At 45.6% G+C, this 22,353-nt stretch overlaps 1 protein-coding gene across 1 annotated transcript in view; it reads left to right on the top strand.

Annotated features, from left to right (window-relative positions):
- The window catches only part of LOC138953762 (single-minded homolog 2-like), a 56,260-nt gene extending 35,529 nt beyond the window's left edge, over nucleotides 1-20,731 (top strand). The window contains exons 5-10 of the mRNA XM_070325665.1: nucleotides 5,251-5,433; nucleotides 10,503-10,729; nucleotides 11,131-11,237; nucleotides 13,252-13,408; nucleotides 13,904-15,651; nucleotides 16,046-20,731. Coding sequence (XP_070181766.1) covers nucleotides 5,251-5,433; nucleotides 10,503-10,729; nucleotides 11,131-11,237; nucleotides 13,252-13,408; nucleotides 13,904-15,651; nucleotides 16,046-16,074 — 2,451 coding nt within the window. The 3' untranslated portion in view covers nucleotides 16,075-20,731. The remainder of the gene's footprint in view (nucleotides 1-5,250; nucleotides 5,434-10,502; nucleotides 10,730-11,130; nucleotides 11,238-13,251; nucleotides 13,409-13,903; nucleotides 15,652-16,045) is intronic.
- Nucleotides 20,732-22,353: the final 1,622 nt, after the last annotated feature.

Here is a 22,353-nt window from a genome sequence, read left to right as displayed (position 1 = left end):
CATCAGGTAGGCATTGTCATCAGGTAGCCATTGTCATCAGGTAGGCATTGTCATCAGGTAGCCATTGTCATCAGGTAGGCATTGTCATCAGGTAGCCATTGTCATCAGGTAGGCATTGTCATCAGGTAGCCATTGTCATCAGGTAGCCATTGTCATCAGGTAGGCATTGTCATCAGGTAGGCATTGTCATCAGGTAGGCATTGTCATCAGGTAGCCATTGTCATCAGGTAGCCATTGTCATCAGGTAGCCATTGTCATCAGGTAACCATTGTCATCAGGTAGGCATTGTCATCAGGTAGCCATTGTCATCAGGTAGGCATTGTCATCAGGTAGCCATTGTCATCAGGTAACCATTGTCATCAGGTAGGCATTGTCATCAGGTAGCCATTGTCATCAGGTAGGCATTGTCATCAGGTAGCCATTGTCATCAGGTAGGCATTGTCATCAGGTAGGCATTGTCATCAGGTAGGCATTGTCATCAGGTAGCCATTGTCATCAGGTAGGCATTGTCATCAGGTAGGCATTGTCATCAGGTAGGCATTGTCATCAGTTAGCAACAGGAGAGAGAAATGGATTCAACTGGTGCTTAGAAGATTTGTCTGTGAAATCATCACTGTGAAAATCCATTAGAGCCATCTTTTGTTTTCAGCAAGGGGTTCGGTTTGGCATTTGGTTCAAGTGTTGCTAGTAGAGCACCCTAAGTTGCTCCTAATCACCACCATAAAGAAAAACAGAAGTCACACCTGTGCCAAAAGTCTACCTGTGGAAGTAATGACTTCCTGAGCAAGTGTCAAAGATTGAAACAGTAAACAGAATGAGCAGTATTTGTGAGTAAACGATTGAGACTGATGAAACAGCAGAGCCAGGTAGGATTTTCATTAAATCAGGTAGCATTCATAATACAGTGTAACAACAGGGTAATGTTGGTTGACACGGCAACCTGTGAAATTATTAGCTGCTAAAACCGCTATTTACACTTCTTTTCCAACCTGCAGATTATCATTTTACATGGGCACACACTGGCGTCATGGGCTGTAGTGGATATTGCATTTCATGGGCTGTAGTGGATATTGCATTTCATGGGCTGTAGTGGATATTGCATTTCATGGGCTGCAGTGGATATTGCATTTCATGGGCTGTAGTGGATATTGCATTTCATGGGCTGTAGTGGATATTGCATTTCATGGGCTGTAGTGGATATTGTATTTCATGGGCTGTAGTGGATATTGCATTTCATGGGCTGTAGTGGATATTGCATTTCATGGGCTGTAGTGGATATTGCATTTCATGGGCTGTAGTGGATATTGCATTTCATGGGCTGGAGTGGATATTGCATTTCATGGGCTGGAGTGGATATTGCATTTCATGGGCTGGAGTGGATATTGCATTTCATGGGCTGGAGTGGATATTGCATTTCATGGGCTGGAGTGGATATTGCATTTCATGGGCTGGAGTGGATATTGCATTTCATGGGCTGGAGTGGATATTGCATTTCATGGGCTGTAGTGGATATTGCATTTCATGGGCTGGAGTGGATATTGCATTTCATGGGCTGGAGTGGATATTGTTTCATGGGCTGTAGTGGATATTGCATTTCATGGGCTGTAGTGGATATTGCATTTCATGGGCTGTAGTGAATATTGCATTCCATGGGCTGTAGTGAATATTGCATTTCATGGGCTGGAGTGGATATTGCATTTCATGGGCTGGAGTGGATATTGCATTTCATGGGCTGGAGTGGATATTGCATTTCATGGGCTGGAGTGGATATTGTTTCATGGGCTGGAGTGGATATTGCATTTCATGGGCTGGAGTGGATATTGCATTTCATGGGCTGTAGTGGATATTGCATTTCATGGGCTGTAGTGAATATTGCATTTCATGGGCTGTAGTGGATATTGCATTTCATGGGCTGTAGTGGATATTGCATTTCATGGGCTGTAGTGGATATTGCATTTCATGGGCTGTAGTGGATATTGCATTTCATGGGCTGTAGTGGATATTGCATTTCATGGGCTGGAGTGGATATTGCATTTCATGGGCTGTAGTGGATATTGCATTTCATGGGCTGTAGTGGATATTGCATTTCATGGGCTGGAGTGGATATTGCATTTCATGGGCTGGAGTGGATATTGCATTTCATGGGCTGGAGTGGATATTGCATTTCATGGGCTGGAGTGGATATTGCATTTCATGGGCTGTAGTGGATATTGCATTTCATGGGCTGTAGTGGATATTGCATTTCATGGGCTGGAGTGGATATTGCATTTCATGGGCCGGAGTGGATATTGCATTTCCCTCGCTAATCAATAGGTCTTTAATCACACACTGGCGTCATGGGCTGGAGTGGATATTGCATTTCCCTCGCTAATCAATAGGTCTTTAATCACACACTGGCGTCATGGGCTGTAGTGGATATTGCATTTCCCTCGCTAATCAATAGGTCTTTAATCACACAGAATGTCATCACCAGGCCCAACTGGAAGGTGGAATCACCATAGTTACTGAAGAGAGTTATAGAAGACTCCTGATAGCTGAAAGATCAACAGTGTGGTTAGTTAGGTGTGACATACAGAGGGTACACAACGCAGACACTCCTGATAGCTGAAAGATCAACAGTGTGGTTAGCGAGGTGTGAAATACAGAGGGTACACAACGCAGACAGTTGTAAGTGAAACTGATGATGATGTTATGCATGCATAGAGTACCCTGTTTCATATCTACTTACTTGATGTCCAGGGATGTCGTTAGGCATCGGACATCGGACATAGACCGATTAAAAGGTTCAAATGTCTGATTTACATAGCCACATGGCGGTCAGATGTCCTATCGTTTTCAACTGAGCGCGGTCATTGTCCGATAAAAACTTCATTCCTTCGGACAGCGCGTTATTTGAACATTTTCCTTTCTTGATAGAAATCTTCAAAAAGCGACCGAGCGCTCTCGCGTTCAGATGCACTGAAGTTGTGTAGCGCAGATCTTGCGTTTTCCGAACCGTTTGCGGTATGAGCCGTTTGCGTACACCCGTCTACAGCACACTAAAGTTAGGAGTACAGGAGACAACTCCAACTGACCAAGGCTCGCGTCTGCTTTAATTTGCTTTCGGTTAGAGATGAAGCGCACGGCACTGAATCATGCCACTGAAAAAAACTAAAGCCTGCCAAAGAACAACAAAAGCTGAACACGTTTGGCGTTTCAACGGCACCGTGTGCTACATTAGGGCCAAGAACATAGGAAAATCGGGCTAGCAGACCTGTTTACACTACACATTGAGCGTAGTAAACTACGAATTTGAATAATATACTACGCAACTACGCAAGTCTGTCGTTTTCTACGCAAACGGTATTTAAAAAAAAAAAATAAAAAAAATAATTTTCTTTTTCGTCTTTACACCTGTTCCTTGTCCCGTTGTGCTCTCACACCGCCCCGTCCCTGCACGCAAACGGTATTGTTTCGGCTACGCATATCACAATCCGTAATTTTCTTCATCTCCCTTGACCGATCCATTTTCCAATCCATGTTTTCGGCCAGCAGTCGTTTGCTGCGTGCAGCGCGTAAAGCGCCCACGGGCGCCGCGTTGTAGCTTGTTAATGCCGAATAGGCTTCTCCAAGCAAATGCCGGGCACAACTGAAAGCGTTACTGCCAAACCATGCGGGCGTTTCGACACAATGGCTGAACGCAGAGCACACGAAAGTGAAGATGAGAACTGTGAAGAAAATGACTCCGAAAGGCCACCGACCAAAAAGAAAAAGACGAGCAATGCGCCGAACCAAGTCTTTCTGCCAAAATATCATCAGGACTACCCATGCCTTGTCTTTGCGGAAAGGAAAACATCATGCTCATTGCACTGTCTGCAATTCCCATTTTTCCGTCAGTCAATCAATACATGTGGTAAAAAGTAGCAATCATTGTTCTTGTTGTTGTGATAGGTCGACGAGAAATTCTACACATTCAATTACAAAACTACACATTTGCCTCATTTTGCTCCCAGAAAATACACATGCAATGTTTTAGGGGTAAACAGGTCTGGGCTAGCAATAGCATCATTCTGGAAAATGACAGTGCCAATGACAGTGTCGCCGCTGAAACCTTCACAATCACGGAAAGTAAAGTTTCGTGACTTGACGTTTTTTTTAATAAGGTTAACTATTCATGGCTTACCATGTACTGGTTGGTTAGAATTTGACAGCAAAGAGACCATCTATATAGGCAAACTGTTTTGTCGAATGTCAAGCAAAAGCTCTGTCAGGAAATCATGCAGTTTGTGTGCCAATCAAAGTAAGAGTGCTGAAGATTTTGGTTGCTTTTTAGTTTGTTTGTTTCTTTTTTGTGTGTGTCCTGTTTGAAACAAAAGTAATAAAACAATATACGCACACAATGTTGGTGCATATACTGATATGTGTGTGTGCACATGATTTTGTGTTTTGCACAAAATTATAATGTCCTATTAAAATGTCTGAAAGCAGTCAAATGTCCTATTGATGCCGAAGAGCTCAGGACATTTGTCCTATAGGTATGAATTTGTGGCAACATCCCTGGATGTCTATTGAATGCCCGCTAATGGAGAGGAAAATGGTCAAGGCAAAGCCAGGCTTCCTGCAGGTGATAAACGGGACTCGGTGACAAAAACACAATGCTCTCACCTAGGCACAGGCTGATGAGACATTTGTACATCATCGTACTTTTAGTTTTTAATCGGGTTTTCTTGTACAACAATTTCATTATCTTAAGCCTGAGATGGAATTGTATGTCTTGCTGTTCAGCTTCCAGGGATGAATGAGTTGATGGGGTGGTGCTGAGTTTGTGGCAATACAAGACAGTGGAACACCCCCTTTAACACCCTCCCATTCAAGACTCCCTACCCTTTAACACCCTCCCATTCAAGACTCCCTACCTCAACTCAACTCAACTCAACTCAACTCAAATTTTATTGGCTTCAATTTTCATAGAAGAATTTGTCTTGCGCTTGGGAGAAAGTAAGAGTATAACATATAAGACCCAGTTTTCTCAGACTTTGTGTTCATAACTTCTGGAACTTTACCCCAATTTTAAGATTCCCTCCTTTTTAGGACCTGATTTTCTTAGATTTGTATAGATCTTAAAAGATATAGGGTCCACTGTATGGTGTATTCTCTATTGTGACTGTGTTTAGATTGACGAGGGAACTGTCGGCAACATATATACAGTTTTGTGTATTCTTGATTGTGACTAAGGGAACTGTAGGCAATACAATATTGTTTATTGTGCAGGTGGACATGAAGACTCAGGGTGACAGTCTGTACGACATAGTGGACAAGCGCGACCACGGCACTGTGCAGGCACAGTTGCTGGCGGGCGGTGCAGAACTGGACGTCACGCGGGACGTGGCGTTCTTCTGCCGCATGAACATGTCGCGTACTCTCAAACGTCAGGCCGGCTTTGGCGACGTCAAGGTAAGCTGCTCAATTTCAGTAATAATCATCTGGTAGGCTCATCTTCATGGGTTTTTAGTATGAAAGTTGCTTGTTCGTTTCGATGCTTGTTATTTTCTCAGGTGCCAGGAGATTGGTTAATTTGGCATTACTCTCACTTGATATGACTTGTCGTAGAGCGCTTACTTCCCTTTGTTTCTCACATCATATTCAATGTTCATGTAGTCTAATGCTCTGATGCTGAAGAATAAATTGCTGAATTGAGGCCGATTCAATCAATATACTGACGCCCATGCAAAAGACCATGTCAAGATTTGGCATTTTAACATGAACACTTAGCTAAGTTTGATTGGCACCAGGGTATTTGTTTGACCCACATCATTTTGTCAAATCCAATCCACACCTCACAGCTGGGGCCAGTTTTGGCGGACTGATGGGATTTTGTCAAAAAAAATTTTCCAGCTGCTCTTTTTCGCTTTAGGTACAGTAGTCAGTATACAGTTCATTCTCAGGCTTCAGGCAATGACATACTTTTTTGATCTGACGCATTGCTCTGACCTCTGGCCGGTCAACTGTGCAATTTTTTTGTCTTCTGACCATCAGTTTTCCCACAAAGCCAGGACATTTGGACCAATGGGTACAGTGTACAGTCAGTGCATACTTTTTTTTTTTTTTTTTTTTTTCAGTCAGTGCATACTTAGTTTTAATCCAGGTCCAACTGACCTATTGTCCTCTGAGCCTGGGTACAACACTGCTATATGTGTGCTTGTAACCTAGTTGTCACCACTGTGTGTCCTACTTCATTCTTACACAACCCAGGTCTGTGAGTGAAGAGTGGTTGCCCTAGTCTGCCTCAAGATGGCTGACAGCAGCCCCCCCCCCCCCCCCCCACACACACAGGGAAAATAATGACTTTTGGTAGCGCCAGGCTGCCATACACAGGTGTGGAGGGATAGGTACGACAGTTATGGTGTCAGCGGTCTGTCAGCTCATCCTTTATTGTCCCCCCCCCCCCCCCCATGCCATCCCCTCATCTGTCAGTGTCACGGGGTTAACACTGCTGATTTCATGCTTATCATCACCAGCTCTTGCTTTTTAACCCTAAAGAAATGTGCTGAGTCATGCCCTTGACCTACATACAAGATACATAAGTACAAAAAAAACCAGCAATATAACATAACATACATGAAATACAAAACCAAGTGGAACAGGGTGAACAAAGAGGACCTGAAGATGAGCATAAGTTATTGAGGACAGTTGGAAGACGCATTGCATCTGCGTAGTTGAAAACAATCGTACACATATTTTGCCAATTGCCTTTGGATGTCGCTGTCAGTAAACAAAGAACTGACTCTTATTTCATCACTGCCGGTGGAAGTATTCAGTAATAACTGTTGCCTGAGATGAGCATACATTGTACACGAATCAAGGAAGTGAAGTTCATCCTCCACCACTCCACAGTTTCTGCATAGTCTTTCCTCCCTTGGTGTTCCCGTGTATCTGCCCTTTTCGATTTCTAAGTCATGGGCACTTATACGTAGTTTGCTCATAGCCTGTCTGTGTTCTTGTGTTAGCAAAAGATAGAGTTGTAGAGAGTAGTCGTGTGACACTCCCTTGTAAAACTGTAGTTTGGATGAGTTTCCTTCTTTTTTTTGTCCTCCAGAGCCTGACAAATATTGAGTTTCTACATGTTTTGTTAGCGCGTGTTTCAGTCTTGCCGGGTGTATTGTGCTTTGGTTTTGCCACACGTGTTTGAAGCCTGAGGAAGTCAGGAACTCGCGAACAAATAAGAGCCATTTATTTTCCTCTTTATTTTCTTGTGAGAGAAGGCTTGAGTAAGTTTGCCTAAGAAGCCCATGTTGGTCAGATTCCATGATGTGTAACCAAAATGATATGATCTGTCCCAATATTTTTGTGCTGATCGGAAATCTGCCCAATTCAGCCAGTACTGGGAAATTCATTGATTTTCTGTGTACTCCTAAAAGTTGCTTGCAGAATTTCATGTGTACGTTTTCATGCGGAAGGACAGTCGTTATACATTTTTCAAGGACATTATTCTCAAGGTTCTGCGTGTCCTTTAGGTTTATATCTTTGCAGTAAGGGAGCCAAATTTCAGAGCCAAAGGTCAGAATAGGTGCAACTAGTGTATCAAAGAGTTTCGCCATTACTGGGACACTTATGTTCTTTGTTCGTACTGCTCGTTTGAGCGAGTGCAGAGCTTTACTCAATGATAGCAACTATATATACCTGCAGCTGGGTAAACCTTGGCCTAGCATATAACCAGGTTATGTCTGTCATGTCCATGTCCCAAATAGACGCTAGAAATATTAAGTTAGCATAGCTTGGGCTTCCATCTCTACTTGAGGTGCTTTCCCATGATGACTTCTTTTTTTTTAAATGAACACCTGGTATTTTAGTCTCTTACTGGCTAAAATACCAGGTGTTCATTTAAAAAAAAAAAGTGATATGGGTGTTAATATGCTTCAAACATATTCTTGCCTTTCTGTTGCCCCACCTCCTTCTTCAGGGTCCCCAACTTATCCCTTCATACACTCATTTGGTTGAATTGTAATAGCACAAAACGCAGCCCCGGGGCTAAAAAATGAATACGGGGAAAGCGGATAACAAAAGAACAGGCTAACCATTATTTCCCATGATGCTTGCAGTTTTGAAAGTCAAGGTAGTGACTGAGAAAAGAGAGAATTCCTGAGAGATTAATTAGTAATGTGTGAGGTTTTATTGCTCAGGAAATAAAGAGTAAAACTGGCTTGATTAAAAATGTATGAGGCATACGGGGAGAATGATTGCATTGAAACTACAGCATTCACAGGCAGTGAGTGTGTCAGTCTTTTAAATCTCTGTTGGTTTTTCCCCTCCCCCATGTGACAGGGGGCCAGGATTTATGGTCTGTGTTCTCTGCCCTCTCCCCGTACCTGCCCGCAATTCTCCCCCTCACTTCATGAGACAAAGAGATGGAGTGAGGGAGAGAGGGGAGGAGGTGTCTGTTGGCTTGTCTCTAGACAAAGAGATGGAGTGAGGGAGAGAGGGGAGGAGGTGTCTGTTGGCTTGTCTCTAGACAAAGAGATGGAGTGAGGGAGAGAGGGGAGGAGGTGTCTGTGGGCTTGTCTCTTGCTGACAATGTATAGTGGTACCTGCCATCAAGGGCCACCCTTGGCTATCAGGCAAAAGTGTCCCTACATTGCAATTAAGGTGGCCTGTCATGACAGGTATATTTTGGTAGAGATCAGTAGAGCAGTGGACAACAGGAGGTGTCCTTTCGTGAGGTGTCCTGTCACGGGGACCACACATGGCAGGTACCAGTGTAGTTGACTTGAGGATCATAAGAAATGGACAAGTGAATGATGACGCTGCACTCAGCAGGGCGCCCTGTTAATGTCTCCATCCCTACACTTCCTTCTTTTCTCTGCTGGAGGTTAACACTGCACTGGGCAGGGCTCCCTGTTAACATCTCCATCCCTACACTTCCTTGTTCCCTGTGCTGGAGGTTAACGCTGCATGGGGCAGGGCGCCCTGTTAACGTCTCTTCACTTTGATCCTTATTCTTCCCAAGTCCATGGTTGATCTCTGCCTGTGGTGCTATGGAGAGACGTTCATTCAGAGGCATGTCCTGTATCACTCAGTAGTTCCCCCTGTTCCCTCTTTGCCTCCTCAGCTTTGAGAAACCCCAACCCCATCCCCTCTTTCCACTGTGCTCCTCAGACAGCCGCCCTTTGCTTTAAATCTTTTTTTTTAAACATCTCTGAGTGCTTGAAGACAGCGACTGTGATGCTAATGAAGCTTCCTCCTCCTTCCCCCCCCCCCCCCTCCCCCTCCTCCTTGCTGGCGTCACCCTCCCTCCCTCCCTCCCTCTCCTCCACCCCCTGTCCCCTCAACAACCCCCCTCCCCTGTCTCCAATTCCGATAAATGTCACGCTTTTGCAAGCTGGCTGATCAAAGGACAAAACAACAAAAACAATTAATTGTCAAAATTCTCAACATCTTTGCAGAAAAACGGGCATGTTCCGAGTGAGGCGTTTTTGTCCGTTTCCTCAGGGCGTGAAGAAGCGATTAGAGCGGCGTTTTTGGCCCAGCTGTAAAAGCGTTTCCTGGTGTCATTAAGTATGGTTAAGCTGCCTGCTTAATGGGGGTTGAAGACGGTTATTGTTCAGAGTCAATTCTCCACGCCGTTGTTTGTGTCGTCATTGCACACTACAATACACAACTCAACGTTTTTCTCGGTCATAAAGAACAGCAAAGAGAACAGCTAGCAAAAAGTGAAGATGGAAAAAAACTCTCCATATCTGTAAATTGGAAACATAATAACGTTTTTTGGCTGTGTTGAGAAATTTCTGCTGATTTTTTCCCTTCATTTTGTCATCTTTCAATTCAAGGCAGGAAATGGGTTTAGCGCTTGATTGGGGAAAGGTTGATACTGTAAGCTGAAGGCCGTGCATGTGAATAATCGCCCCTGATAGCATGTGGAAATTGTAATTAACTCTTGTTAGGGCTCGGCGGCTGCTCCCTCCCTGCAGACACAGTGGCACAGCTTTCTGTCTGGGGAGGGGGGAGGGGGGTTGTGAATCGGGGTGGAAGAAGAAAGGACAATAGAATCACACCCTCTGCGTGTTGTTACCCGTGACATTTCTAGTGCTTCAGATCGCTTTTTATGTTTAGCAATGTCGCCTCGCCTTATTCTCAAGTTCTCTGATTTCTTTGTCTCATTCTGCTGCGAAAATATTGCAACTGAAAACAAAAAAAGATAATCAATTAGGAAAGAAAGAGGGGAAAACAACAAAGAAAACAATGCTCGAGCAATCTTCAAGGTGTATTTGCTCTTTGCCGGAGCATTGACAGCAGTTGCTTCAGACATTGAATAAATAAATAAATAAAAAATGATTGCCAACGAAGAAACGGTGAATGCATTTCAGCATTCATCTTAGCTTTTAAATCCATTCTTTTTTTGCAGGACCCTGCCAATGAAACAACCTTAGTAATAATCAATGTAGTTGACATGCTTGATTCTTTATTCTCTATTTAATCAAATTATTATGCTGTGACCTGTCATGTGCATATGACCTGTGTGGTTGCAGGTGATGCATGTTCGGGGTCATTTTGTTCCTCTTTCGGACCCCAACGCCGACGTCACAGAGCCGCAGCAACAACAACAGCAGCAGCAGCAGCAACAGAAGTACGTGTTCATGGCGACGTGCTCCCCGCTCATCACCCCCGAGCTGAAGGAGAACCTGATTCAGAGCAACACCATGGTCTTCAAGACCGTGCACCAACTCGACATGACCTTCCTCGAGGTCACCAAGACGTAAGTGTTGCACACACAAATGCGCGCACACACATGCACTGACGTGCACACACATACACACAAGCATGCATTTAGGCACACACGCTAACACAAACAGAGCAGTTTTTTTAGCAATTTCACCTTCCCTTATCCCAACTTCTGTTCCGCCTAATCTTATTTTTATTTTCAACAACTTTTTGTACGAACAGCTTTGAAATTCATATAAATAATTTGTCATTTATTTACTTAGTCCTACTTTGATGCATGTTAGCCTTAAGATCTCAGTTGTGCCGGTCCTCTTTCATTCCACATCTCACAAAGCATTGAACATTTTCATCACTTTTATTGCAACATATGACAGTGTGACAACTGTGACACAGTGCAGATTATATGTTTACCTGTGTGTCATTGTATGGTTGCAGGGCGGAGTACCACCTGGGACTCTCCACAGAGGAGATCTGCCAGAAGTCGTGGTACTCCATGCTGCACCCTGAAGACATCCACGAGGCCAGGGAGAAACACATTCTGTGTGAGTTCTTTCGCCTTTTTGTCAACACTTCACAGATATAGTGGAACCCCCGTTTTAAAACCTAAGAAAAAAAAGAAAAGAAAATCCGGTTTTACATAGCAGGGGGTCTTACAATTGGGAGATTATGAACAAAAAGTGGGAGGAAGCAGGGTCCTGAAGGGGGGTTCCACTGTATGAACAAAAAGTGGGAGGAAGCAGGGTCCTGAAGGGGGGGTTCCACTGTATGAACAAAAAGTGGGAGGAAGCAGGGTCCTGAAGGGGGGGTTCCACTGTATGAACAAAAAGTGGGAGGAAGCAGGGTCCTGAGGGGGGTTCCACTGTATGAACAAAAAGTGGGAGGAAGCAGGGTCCTGAAGGGGGGTTCCACTGTATGAACACAAAGTGGGAGGAAGCAGGGTCCTGAAGGGGGGTTCCACTGTATGAACAAAAAGTGGGAGGAAGCAGGGTCCTGAAGGGGGGTTCCACTGTATGAACAAAAAGTGGGAGGAAGCAGGGTCCTGAAGGGGGGTTCCACTGTATGACCATCTCTGCCCGTTGATCAAAGAGCAAGGAATTAGCATGGTTTGGTGTGTTTACAGTCAGAGTGCCCATCATTTCCAACTGCACTGAGTAGACATGTTGCAATATTGCCAAACAAGTCTGGTGTGATGCAAGCTTTACATTGCATGTCATTATCATACATTGCAGCATCAGTTATATAGCCTGATGCTGCATTTTTAAAGGAAAAAGTTACTGAATGATAGTCAGAAATAGGGTTAAGAGGAAGGAAGGGATCAGCTGTTTAAACGCTGTTTTCCTGGGTCAGCATAACACCAAAACAAAACACAAAAAGCAGTGCGTGTAGAGTTATCCTGGAGATGTTATTTGATTAGTGGGACAAGTCAATCACGTCATTCGTCTCCCGTCGCAATCCCTTATCACGTCAATCGTGGTGCTACGTTGGGTCCACACGCACCAAGAGAGACAACCCCCTTTTGTGGCCCCCCTCACATTGCCGCCATCAGGCGATGATCAGACAGGGGGACAGAGATAGAGAGAAATGGATCATAGCTGGCTCTTAATCCCGGCCTGAGGGGGGAGTTAAGGCAGAGCCCATAACGAGGGGTCTTTGTGCAACACCACCGTTCTGTGGGCGGCAGGCAATCGCTGGGATCGTGACCATAGCACGCACTCATACTACAGCGGCTTAAACATTGATGCCTGCTTTTTTCTTTGGCTGTTTGAGATATTTTAACAATGATGCTAAATCCCCAGCGATTTAAATTGATCAGTAGGGCTGAAGAGAGGTGGCAGAGAAGTAGGGCTGAAGAGAGGTGGCAGAGAAGTAGGGCTGAAGAGAGGTGGCAGAGAGAGGGGAATGTTATGTGAAGAGAAACCAAGCAAGAGAAACCAAGCAAGAGATAGGAAGACAGGGATGGAGGAAACAGGGAGTTGGAAATGTGCGAGTGATCTTTTGGCCAAGAGCCAGGGAGATGGGTAGGATAGGCATGTCGAGACGGAGGAAACACTTTACCAGCACCAGTTTGCCAAAAAGCAAATGCTTGTCAGCTGTTGTCTTGATAGCAGCCAATTGATTTTTCATGGACAAAATATCTCTGAATTGAAACAGATCATAAAAGGGTTTCACCATATCAGGGACCCCTATACCCCTTCTAACCAGAAAATAGAAACACTCCCGATCTTACTTCCTGTGAGTGAGGGAGTGAGGATGATATTTGCATCTTCATTTTAATCCTTTCTTCCTCTCAGCTTATACAAGTTACAGGAAGTGTTTGGTATTACAGGCTCCACTTTGTGACACCAGCAATGTGTTCCATTATCCATGTTTCATAAAGTAACATTTATTTCACTGGTTTCCAAGGTTTCTACCACTAGGTACCTTTACTTTGTGTTTGTAATTTGAAAAAATAAAAAATAACGTTGGTGATGTGTAGTAAGAATGCTGATAACCAATGAAGAGGTGTGATTTGAGTGAGGCGTGCCCTGACTGTGGTGTGTGTGTGTGTGTGTTTAGTGATCCGGTCGAACCACGAGATGGGCTGCATGATGACGGTGCGCATGCTGAGCGCAGAGGGTCAGACGCTGTGGGTCAACTGTGTGATGCACGTGCGACAGGCCGCCACCGCCCACAACGACGACCCCCTCATCGTCTGCATCAACCAGGTCATCAGGTCAGTGGGCGCTCTTCTCCACCAGTGTCAGCTAGAACTGTTTACTTCCACTCGGTTTCAGTAAAGGTTTAAGATACCATGCCCTCCTTTTCCCTACCCCTTTTCAAAGCTTACCCATTGTCTTTCTCACTTTTGTCATTTTGAAAATAAATTGTTTGTTTGGCCATTCTTTGTTCAAGGACACCATGTTCCCCCGGCTAGTGTAACCCCCGGCTAGTGTAACCCCCGGCTAGTGTAACCCCCGGCTAGTGTAACCCCCAGCTAGTGTAACATCCAGCTAGTGTAACATCCAGCTAGTGTAACATCCAGCTAGTGTAACATCCAGCTAGTGTAACCCCCAGCTAGTGTAACCCCCAGCTAGTGTAACCCCCAGCTAGTGTAACCCCCCAGCTAGTGTAACCCTTTATGTCTCAGTTTTCATTCCTGTGATTAGTGTGAACACCTTAGATACACGCTTGGATGAAGTGTAGCGTAACATTGTGTTGTGTGTTACAGCGAGGAGGAGGCGTACCAGATCCGCATGCAGAGCCACATGTTCACGCTGTACCCGCCTCGCGCTGGAGACCTGTGGGCGGCCGGCCTCAACGGCTCTCACACTGCCACCCACCCCCACACCATGCAGCCTGACACCGCCACGCGCTGGATGCCACCCACACCGGTGGCCCCCACCAACCAGCCCGTCACCTACCAGGGCCCCAAGCCGGCCTACTACATGGCGGGCACACAGCGACTGCTGCCACCCTCGCCTTGCACCAACACCTACCCTGCCATGCACGACCAGGCAGGCTACATGCAGCCATCCTCCTCATCCTCCCCTCCCTCCACCCTGCCCAACCCCCACCCCCACGGCCAGACTGACAAGCTGAAGCTGATGCTGAAGCGTAAGATCCAGGGGCCGTGCTGCCCGGCTAAGATCCCCAAGCTGATCTGGGAGGACAATGTCGACAGCAGCGGCCACCCTGGCCACATGGAGTATGCAGCCACTGCCGACCCCATGCACTCCCCGGACTCTGCGTCGCACTTCATGGGACACAACTCTAGAGGCTACAGCTGGCCCGCCCCCACCCACGTCATTCCCCGCGCCCAGTATCGCGTCATGCCCCTCCTCGTGCAGCAACCCCTCAATGTCAAGGCCAGAATCATGGCCACTAGCGCCCTCTCCCCGCCGCACTCCACCCCTCACACCACGGAGCAGGTCGTTCCTGAGAGCAGCGTGGCCGTTCCGGAGTCATTCCTGACCCCTGACCCCTCGCCCGCCTCTTCCCCCCACCCACCCTCCATGGTGAAGAGCGAGCCTATGGAGCGCAAGTCTGCCCCCTCCTCCACCGCCATCCTGCAAGAGCTGGAAAAGCTGGCCTCTTTCACTCGCGCAGAGCCCCTCCCCCTCCCCACCCCCGCCCCCATCCCCACCATCACCATCAAGCGGGAAAAGAGCCTGAGTCCCCCGGTCTGCCGCCAGAAGAAAGAACTGCCCATCATGGACGCCTTTGACATCGACCAGTTCTTTGACTTGCTGGTGTCGCCCTCCACCGACCTTGATACCAAGAAGCAGCACGCTGCCCTCCCCAAGGTCATCAATGAAGTGGGCAACCTGCCGGTCACGACGCCAGTTGTTGCGGTGCCCAGGATCAAGCAGGAGCCTGTGGACACGGAGCCAGCCTTTCTGGCCCACAAAGAGCCCGTCCGCGCCCTGCAATCCCCCGCGGTCCCCCCGGCCCAGCCCGTCCCCGCCCTGCAGTCCCCCGCGGTCCCCCCGGCCCAGCCCTCACAGCCCTGTGTGGACCCCAAAGAACTGGAAGACCTGCTGGGATTTTTCTCTGGTGACATGACGGCCACCCAGCTGGACCTGAGCGACACTCTGCTGACCTCCACCGCTGTGAAGGAAGACGGTGATCTGCTGGTGGACTCCATCCAAGCCTTCGCCGACAACTACGGACAGGTCAAGCTGCCCTGCAGTGCCGGTCACCTGGGTCACTTCCTGTCCGGCTTGGAACGCCCCCTGGAGGACTTCAGCCCCCTGTCCAGCTCAGACGTCAGCAGCGACATGTCCGGCGATGAGGAGAGTTGTTCCGAAGATTCCCTGCAGGCTCTGCTCACTAAGCCAGAAGGCGGAGACAGGCACGGCCCCGCCCCTTCCCTTGGCCCCACCCACCCCCAAACTCCCCAGGATGTCCCTGGGATGTGTGAGGAGGATGAGTTGTATCAACTCGATAAACTGCTTTTGTCTATGGCCTCCAATAGTGGTGAGTGCCACCCTTTTACTCTGTCTTTGGCTCATGTATTTGGTTTTAGTTTCTTAGTTATAGTTTATTATTAGCTGGTTGAAGACTGTGTTAGGTTGCTTCATTACACAAGGAATCAAAGATTGCTTTTAATAAATTCTCAAAGGCTTATAACTACTGAAAGAAATAAGGAAATTAGATGTTTAACTTTTTTCTTCCCTCTCTTTGCTTCTGCCAAGTATTATTTCAAGATGAATAATTAGAAATTCTTCTTCTTCTTGTCGATCACAATAATTAGAAATTAAAGTGAGTCGCATGCTATCTGCAAACTCTGTTATAAGAGTTTGGAAGAATGAATAAGACATGGTTGTGGTATATTTTGATGGTACAACGTGATTTTCCTTGTTTGTTTCAGGCCTGATGGTGAGTGAAGAAACCCAGTAGGTCGGTGGTGTAAGCGCGCGCTTGGCGAGAGCAAGCTTACTGATTTTCCTGTGTATGGCATATTGCCATGACGGAGGGTACAACGCTGCGGGCAGCAAACCTTACCCTTCTGCTCTACCTGTCATACGGCTTGCTCGACCGCTACTCTCCCTGTCGCATCGTCTCCAAGGTGACGACGTAACCTCGGCAGGGCCGGCCCTGGCGGCATAACGGTCCGGTCGATGCGGGACGAGGCAGCGAAGCAAGCGGTCGAGGTCACCGCGGGACACGCTGTGTGGACCGGTCCACTCTCTGCAGGTCAGGGGTGTCAGGTCTCCGGCAGTCTGCCCGCGGTGTTGAGATTAACACTATCGAGAACATTGGCGTTTACTGCGGGACGGTTATTCACAGCGTCACTCTAAAAAAAAGAATGGATATATTGTGCTACACATACAGCTTCATATTATAGAGACATTGAAAGGTGTTATTTGTTGGGATGGTTGTACTATGGCGTTGACGTCACCTTACTGTCTTTGCATTTCTCTGGACATTTTTTACCTATGTTTTGGAGCATATGTCAATTGCTTTTCTGCATTTTTGTCATTTTTCATTACTATGTTCAAGTTTCTTTATTGTTATGACAAAATATTGTGACATTGCATATTTAAATGTTCCGTGCTTTGGAAATGTTCCAACAGTGTTCCACATCATGTAAATATTGAACATGTAGTACCTCCTGATGTCACCCCTATAAAAACTGGACGTGTAGTACCTCCTGATGCCACCCTTATAAAAACTGGACGTGTAGTACCTCCTGATGTCACCCTTATAAAAACTGGACGTGCAGTACCTCCTGATGTCACCCCTATAAAAACTGGACATGTAGTACCTCCTGATGTCACCCTTATAAAAACTGGACGTGTAGTACCTCCTGATGTCACCCCTATAAAAACTGGACGTGTAGTACCTCCTGATGTCACCCTTATAAAAACTGGACGTGTAGTACCTCCTGATGTCACCCCTATAAAAACTGGACGTGTAGTACCTCCTGATGTCACCCCTATAAAAACTGGACGTGTAGTACCTCCTGATGCCACCCTTATAAAAACTGGACGTGTAGTACCTCCTGATGTCAACCCTATAAAAACTGGACGTGTAGTACCTCCTGATGTCACCCCTATAAAAACTGGACGTGTAGTACCTCCTGATGTCACCCTTATAAAAACTGAACGTGTAGTACCTCCTGATGTCACCCCTATAAAAACTGGACGTGTAGTACCTCCTGATGCCACCCTTATAAAAACTGGACGTGTAGTACCTCCTGATGCCACCCTTATAAAAACTGGACGTATAGTACCTCCTGATGTCACCCCCACCCCTATTGAGGTATCAAATTGTGTGTCTTCACGACGTTCAAAACTTGTTTCATACCTGTGAGCAATGAGTGTGCCAATGTTTCTTTCAAATGTTCAGAAGCAATGAATAATTAATAGGCACATATGTGGTTTTATACCAGTGATTGCTTACTTCAGTAATTGAGAAACTGTCCTGTTCACTGACAATATTGTAGTTGGTACCAATTGAATTTTTAACAGGAGATATAAATGTCTGACCAAGGGGAAGATAACTCGGTATTTACAAGATGCGAAACACTGTTTGATCAACTTGGTTGGATATTTTACAATTGCACACTTCTGTGCATGCATGCTTTTAAATAACATGATCTGTTTGTTTTGTCTGTATATATAGGTTGACATCAGATAAGTTTGAAACATGTCAAATCATTTTGTAAAATGCACGGTTATGATACCCAAATACATTTTTAGTTTCTATTTTGAAATTAATAGATCCGGAGCTCCTTCAATGCTATTCACTTCTGGAATTTCATACTTGTTAACTTCCAGTTAGTTTTACCAGGGTAAACAAAATCATCCTTTTTGTAATTTGGAAACATAGTCTCTAAACAGTTTTTGTGTTCATTTTTTCTTGCAACAAGCTTGATAACTTGAATATAATCTGCATTATTTTGAAGACAACTGGTGTAAAGCCCCACTTTTTATATATCTAATGGCCTGCATAATGTCCAGCTGTGGTATTGGCTAGAGCCCCCCCCCACCCACCCTCAATCTATCACATAATCTGTCAGGCAATATGGGTCATTCAGACCGGCACGGTTGGCCTAGTGGTAAGGCGTCCGCCCTGTGATCGGGAGGTCGTGGGTTCGAACCTTTAAAATTGGCAATCTAGTGGCTGCTCCGCCTGGCGTCTGGCATTATGGGGTTAGTGCTTGGACTGGTTGGTCCGGTGTCTTGTGTGTGGCGCACGTTATATGTCAAAGCAGCACCGCCCTGATATGGCCCTTCGTGGTCGGCTGGGCGTTAAGCAAACAAACACCCCCCGCGGGTTAGGGGAAAGAATTTACCTGATGCTCCCCAGCATGTCGTAAGAGGCGACTAACGGATTCTGTTTCTCCTTTTACACTTGTTAAGTGTTTCTTGTATAGAATATAGTCGATGTTTGTAAAGATTTTAGTCAAGCAGTATGTAAGAAATGTTAAGTCCTTTGTACTGGAAACTTGCATTCTCCCAGTAAGGTAATATATTGTACTACGTTGCAAGCCCCTGGAGCAATTTTTTTATTAGTGCTTTTGTGAACAAGAAACAATTAACAAGTGGCTCTATCCCATCTCCCCCCTTTCCCCGTCGCGATATGACCTTCGTGGTTGAAAACGACGTTAAACACCAAATAAAGAAAGAAAGAAAGGAAACAAACAAAATGGGTCATTCAAGTGCTGGACACTTGAGCAAAGAACTTCAACTTTCTTTTTGTGACACCCTCCCCCCCTACATTTGTGGTGTTGCCCTCATTTCCACTGTGTGCTTGTTCAGTCTCTTGTTCAATCTCTTGTTCATTAGAAAATCCAAGACATGGACTCATTTATGTGTTGGTATTATTTTGCATGCAAAGTGTTGTCGCCTTTTGGCAGTTTTCCCTGTGTGGCTTGCAGTCTGTGCTAGTGATCGAGTAGCAGGAGAGGAATGTGTGTAGCTCTGTGCTTTAAATTCTTTTCTGACGACTACATTTTCCCTTTTACATTATGCTTAATCCGACCCCTCGCGGGTTAGGGGGAAGAATTTACCCAATGCTCCCCAGCATGTTGTAAGAGGTGACTAACGGATTCTGTTTCTCTTTTTACCCTTAAGTGTTTCTTGTATAAAATAGTCAATTTTTGTAAAAGATTTTAGTCAAGCAGTATGTAAGAAATGTTAAGTCCTTTGTACTGGAAACTTGCATTCTCCCAGTAAGGTAATACATTGTACTACATTGCAAGCCCCTGGAGCAAATTTTTGATTAGTGCTTTTGTGAACAAGAAACAATTGACAAGTGGCTCTATCCCATCTCCCCCCTTTCCCCGTCGCGATATAACCTTCGTGGTTGAAAACGACGTTAAACACCAAATAAAGAAAGAAAATGCTTAATCCGGAATCATTTTTTGTGTTCACTTGCTTGATGTAGATTGCGCAAGTTACAGATAGGTCGTACTACAGTTGATTGGTTGACCATTCTTGAAAAATAGAGCTTAGTCTCCCTGAGAGAGTTCTGTATCACCTCTCCCTGAGGTTACCCTGCCCAGTTTGGGGATTTTTTGAGGCACCCGAGTAATGGGAATTAGTCTTTGTCTGCATGCCTGGGGGGTCAACCTTGTGTTAGTTCCTGTTGTTTCTTTTTTGTAAGTTTGGAGCAGTAACAGTCTACCAAATGTTTTCTTCAACATCAGGGATTTTTGCTTTATTAGTTTTATGTTTTATTTAGGTTATTTTTTGTCTGGTGATTGTTTCTGTTATCGTAGTGCAGTTGGTGTTATATTCTTTTCTCTACAGTGCACCCTCTGCATGACTTATGCTGGCGTGTGTTATGGCAGACGATGCACTGGTGCGACAAGCTGTCACCCTCCTCACTGCCCCCCCCCCCCTCCTCTGGGTTCATTCTGACAGCTGTGCCTGGTGCAGTCTGTTGAGATGACCCCACTTCATCCTGCTGTCCATCACTCTCACAATGTACAACCCTCCCCCCCTGGATGCACTGGGTTCACACTGGCAATTCCTGCCTGGTGCAGGCTGTCAGATGAACCCTTTTCATTCTTCTGTCCCCTGGTCACTACATACAACACCCCCCCCCCCCCCCCCCCACCACAATATACCCCCTCCAACCAGTTCCCACTGGCAGTTCCTGTCTGGTGCAGTCTGTCAGGAAAAACCCTCTTCATTCTGCTATCACAGGTCACTCTCACATTCCCCCTCACCCCCCCCCTGTGACAATGTACCCCCCCTGTGACAATGTACCCCCCTGTGTTTACTCTGGCAGTTCCTGTCTGTCCCTTTTCATTCTGCTTTCCACTGGCCACTGTGTATATTGCATTCCACTGAACATGGGTTTTACTGTAGGATTGGAAGGATGAAATCTAGAGGGAAGACGATCGCTTACATTTCTTACAACCACCCTTCTTTTAGAGCCCAAGTGTTCTGCTTCCTGCCACACATTCCTGATTGAGAAACTTTTGTTGCCGTTTTTTTCCCTTTGCCAAGAAAATGTGCCCAAAATGTTAGTGCTTTTGCTGTTGATGCATTTTATTGTTCTGCAGATCGTCTTCAGTGCAAAATAAAGTGATTATGTTGAAGTTGCCGTGGTCAACTTATTTTCACATCTGTTTTGAATGACGAGCGTTTACTGTATGTGTGTGTGTGTAATGGAGTGAGACAGTTCATGCAGACAAGTTCTTTCTCAGCTCTGTACACACTAGTTCACAAACCCTTGTCACACCTGTCTCTTGGGATACATGAAGTACCTTTCTACTTTAACACCTTGACTGCCAGAGAATTTTTGGTTAACCAGGGGAGGCAATCTACTGGCTGCAAGACAGTGGGCAATTTACACTGATTGTTTCCCTTGTCAGAGTACTGATTCTTCAAGAGATAGTGTCGCACCATCTCTCTTCTTTTTGGCAAATATGGGATTATGGCTGTCAAGTCAATGCCCGTCACTCCTGTCAGGGTATGGGCCGCCAACAACAGCTCTCCAGAGTCCTCTGTCCTGGGCCATCTTTTCTATCTGACTCCAGGTGTAGCCCATCTTTCTGGTGTCGGCATGGCTGTCAAGGGGAAGTTAAAAAAGTCTCGATGATAGACACATAAAAAAAATTCTGTTCTCCTAGTGTAACCATTATGAAAACCAATCTGTCCTGGCTATATTTTCAACTCTCCAATGCAAACGTATCAATTATCAGAAATAAGCCCCCCTACGCCCACCCACACCCACAAAAATATAGTCTTAATCAATTTGTGTTCAACTGTGGGACATTAACTTAGACTAGACCCAATATTGTTTCCGTTTAAAGGCGCAGTAAGCCAGTAAGCCTCCCATAAACCATCACAGAGCTCCCCGAGCATCTACATACAGTACAAGCATACTTCCATTTAAACGCTCACCGAACGGGAACATCCTGGCTGCTTTCTGTCGAGCGTGAGAAATTTTCAAAGAATTTATTTTCGTGGACTTGGCCCTTTACAACAATGGCGCCTCGTTTTGGTGCTGGACGGCTGTTATGAATATCCCGGAAATCACGCCCGGACAGTAAGCCTCCCGTAAACCATCACAGATACTGTCAGGCTTTTACACACAGTACAAACACCCTTCCATTTGAACGCTCACCAAACGGGAACATCCTAGGTGCCCTACGTGAAGAGCGAGCAATTTTTAAAGAATTAATTTTGCAGATTGTCTCGAACACTTTTTGGACCCATCCTGAACTCGGGTCAAAAATGAGTTACTTCCCTTAAACTGGCGATAGCCGTGGATCGATGATTATCAGAATGTTTTTGGACCGTGGTGCGTTTTTGCGCTAGACCTAACTTTTAAAATCTAAATAATAAATTGACAGCTTGTTACACAAACATTCTTTAATCATAAAAGAATTTTTTTCTCATCAAGACAAGATCAGTACCATTCGAAGTTATGAAAGTTTGAAAAAAGAAAAGCCTGGAAGCAGGGTCACGCAAGGGTCGTAGCAGACGACGGTTTATGCGGCATATCGCCGTTCCTCTCAACAGTCAAAAGCCATCACTAGAGTTCTTGTGAACCACAGCCGTTTGTTTCGTGCATAAAAACGTGCTATTGTAGATAATCTCACATCGAGTCGCATTCAAATGAGTAACTGACGACTACATTGTGAAAAAGGGAAACTGGATCACACGGGTTCACGATGGCTCAGGGGTAAGATAAACCACGCAAAAATAAATTCTT

The sequence above is a fragment of the Littorina saxatilis genome, linkage group LG17 (genome assembly GCF_037325665.1).
Source record: "Littorina saxatilis isolate snail1 linkage group LG17, US_GU_Lsax_2.0, whole genome shotgun sequence".
NCBI lineage: Eukaryota > Metazoa > Mollusca > Gastropoda > Littorinimorpha > Littorinidae > Littorina > Littorina saxatilis.
Note: the sequence above shows the minus strand (reverse complement) of the source record. Positions and strands in the feature narration are given on the sequence as shown.